Source organism: Alternaria postmessia (assembly GCF_024291825.1).
Source record: "Alternaria postmessia strain BMP 2775 chromosome Unknown scaffold_102, whole genome shotgun sequence".
Lineage (NCBI taxonomy): Eukaryota > Fungi > Ascomycota > Dothideomycetes > Pleosporales > Pleosporaceae > Alternaria > Alternaria postmessia.
This window is the reverse complement of record NW_026260175.1, coordinates 73,565-76,617: the sequence shown is the minus strand read 5'-3', so window position 1 is coordinate 76,617 and position 3,053 is coordinate 73,565. Positions and strand designations below refer to the sequence as shown.

General features: G+C 49.8%; 2 protein-coding genes across 2 annotated transcripts; one reads left to right on the top strand and one right to left on the bottom strand.

Moving 5' to 3' along the window:
• Positions 1 to 523: 523 nt before the first annotated feature.
• On the top strand, positions 524 to 1,735 carry J4E82_009843 (uncharacterized protein; the record flags this gene model as incomplete). Its single annotated transcript, XM_051736064.1, has 1 exon — positions 524 to 1,735. The coding sequence occupies one exon, from the start codon at positions 524 to 526 to the stop codon at positions 1,733 to 1,735; it is 1,212 nt and encodes a 403-aa protein (XP_051584188.1).
• A 141-nt stretch (positions 1,736 to 1,876) lies between these two features.
• J4E82_009842 (uncharacterized protein) lies at positions 1,877 to 2,842 on the bottom strand (the record flags this gene model as incomplete). The annotated part of the gene is made up of 1 exon (XM_051736063.1): positions 1,877 to 2,842. The coding sequence occupies one exon, from the start codon at positions 2,840 to 2,842 to the stop codon at positions 1,877 to 1,879; it is 966 nt and encodes a 321-aa protein (XP_051584187.1).
• Positions 2,843 to 3,053: the final 211 nt, after the last annotated feature.

Below are 3,053 nucleotides of genomic sequence, written 5' to 3'. Positions count from 1 at the left end.
CCAAACTACAAGAACTTCTAATGCAGGCATCACTTGCCGAGATCGCCTTAAGCATCGTTCGTTCACAGATGATGGAAGGATATCTGCCCTTAGGTGCTCTGGCAGCATCCACACAGGCAATGCACCTATCTTACCTCTGGTCAATCGATCTGCTGGCTACAGTAACATCTCAGTCCTTCCGCGGGCGGCGTAAAGCGCTGTTCGTTTGTCTGGTTCCTCTATCAGTCCTTCTGACAGCTCTGGTTGGGCCGTCGAGCGCTGTTCTAATGATTCCAAGGGCAGGAGTGTCAAGCAGACCAATTGTTATACATTGGAAATCCGTGAACGATGAGAAGACTATGTTTCCGTCTCGTCTAGATAAAACGCAGAACCTGACATTGTAAGCGAAACACACCGCGGCGCATCATGACCTTCGTTGACAAGGTATAGCAATTTGAATCGGTTCAACACAACTTACGGCTTTGCGGAGGAGCTTCAGACAGAATTTACCAACACCCAAGTCTATTACAATAGAAACGAAACGATGGAACAGTTAACCTCACGAGCTTTGCACTATATCACGACCGAGAACGAGATATCGAGCCGCCATGGCGATTTCCTGGTTAGCTCCGCAAAAGCCACGATTCCAACTCAGCTCAGTGCACAGGTCCTGTATCAGATTCCTCTTGACATGAACGGCGGTACTTGGAACTCTGGAGTCGATTACACAAGATCTGTCAAGTTACCACGTGTTACAGTCACAGCGCATTGCTTGACTACATACAACACACGGAACACGACAGTGGACACGCCAGTTGCCTACGCTCTCGACGGCGGTACTTCTATTGGCATAATTTCTGATCTCAAGGCCCTACTTCAGCACCTCCTCGACCACGGTATCTCTCAAGATACACTAGTCAACGCTATGCCGCCTATCTGGGTTGCTTCGCCTGAACCTGGCTCCTCCTCATTTACTGGCAGTTTTATCCAGAGCAACTGCGATGGCCTCGAGCAATTCACGATTTCGGATCTACTGCTCAACAAATTCAATGAATCTGTGCTGTTGTCAAGTTCTTGTTTGTCTATGAAGACTTGTACAGTAGCGGCTTTCTGGGAGCCGTCCCAACACGAACTTGCTACCGACAGCGGCTCATGGGTGGTCCATACGGGTTCGCTTTCGAGCCTGAGCAATGGCTTACCCGAAGAAACACGGTCGATCCATGCAGATCTCAACAGCATCACTGGCCTGAGCACCCCTTCATTTGGTGCCATGTTATCTAAAACTTCACGAGGTGACAGCACCAGGCTAGCCGCCGCGCTGGCTACCGTCTTCGCCGAGGTCCCTTGGAAAGAACAAATACAAAGCGCGTCCTGGGAAAAGCATTATACGGTGATTAAAATTGCCTTGACGCGTTTTGGCTACGGATACGAGACATCTTCCGTATCTGCACGCTTATCGCTAACAGTCATCATGGCGTACTGCATACTTGCTGTCGGATACATAACGTACATGCTCAGTAGCGGCCACACATCTACAGCATGGAGTTCGGCAACTGAGATCATTGTTCTTGCAATGCAGTCCAAGCGCAGTGAGCATTTGCGCCACGTTTCGGCTGGCGTCAACTGTTTAGCAACATACCAGGAGCCTGTGGGGATACGAGTCAATGATCGCGATCATTTGGAACTAGTGTTCGAGCATGATCAAGGTAATCAGTCGCGAAGTCTAAGAAGGGCTAGGCTGAACAAGGCGTATTGATCTGCAAATGCCCTGAACGCTGTAGCCAACAATACTGAACGCGATGTGTAGACTGAAACAACGATGAGTCAGGAATTACTATCGTATCGTCTTGTGAGTCGACTTGCTTGGTAATCCAGCTAGATCGTATCTGATTATCCCCTATGTAAGATGACTCTGAACGAAATGCATGATAAGCTTTCGAGCCTGCTGTCCTTCCCAGTGCGGAAGCAATGGATAGACATGAATCATATGAGCTTGCTCGACATAAACAAATCGCTCGAGCTGGACGCTCCCAGAGACACACTGATCGCTGTCATAGCCCTGAAACCGAGCATTCAGTCGTCTTGCGTCAGAGTTCAAAATGTCGTCCGTGCCAGAGAGAAGGAGAAGCGGCGGAAGTCGCGCAATATCGACATGGAGCGGACTGACTAGAGGATCTGAGGTAGTTGTGCCAGCTGACCACAGCGGCGTGATGACTTGCAGGCCATCGATGCCGAGCCACGGATCCACGCTGTCTAGCTTCTGAGCTTCTGGATGGCGGAAGGTCACGTCGAGGACAGGTGAGATCAACACAACAGATTGGACCTTCTTCGCGTGATCTGGCGCAACGTCGAACATGTGGTGCATCGTAGCTAATGCCAACGCCCCTCCCGCTGAATCACCAGTGATATTGACAATGTCTTGCTTGATCTGGCAGCAAATGTCTACCAAACCAGGAACCACCTGTTTTGCTGTAGCGGCCGGTCTTGGTATCAGGGGGTATACGGGTACGAAAACGTCCAGTCCAGTCTCACGTGCGACCTGAAAGATGAATTTCCAGTGATTCGGGTCAATCTCGCGATAGAATGCCCCTCCATGGATGTAGAGCATAGCACGTTGTGGTTCTGACAGATCGTTCGTCCCTAGGGGGCGTCGTAACGAAACTCGGTACAGTGGCCAGTCGTTGACATCGTCCCGATCCACGTCGATATTGTGCCCGTGATCTGCAGGTGGGCAGAAGCTTTGAGGGTTGATATAGACATCGTGTATGTTTTTGCGCATGCTCTGTGCATCTCCAAAGATCTGTTTAGAACGTCGTATGTACTTGATGTAAAGTCGAACTGCTAGGGCAGACCAGGAGGCCATGATGAATATGAAAGAGAAGGAAACGTGACGGTGCCGTGATTCCTAGATGTGTAGTCCCACCTTCCAGAGATAGATATATGTACGATTCTTTTAACTACGTTGGAGGAATACCGGGATTCATGCTTAAGTATCCGCGTATGCGTGGTCTAAAGACGGCTAGGAAGACCAGTTGCGTCGATCAACACTCGGTTTCACGTGTCAAAGTGGCATT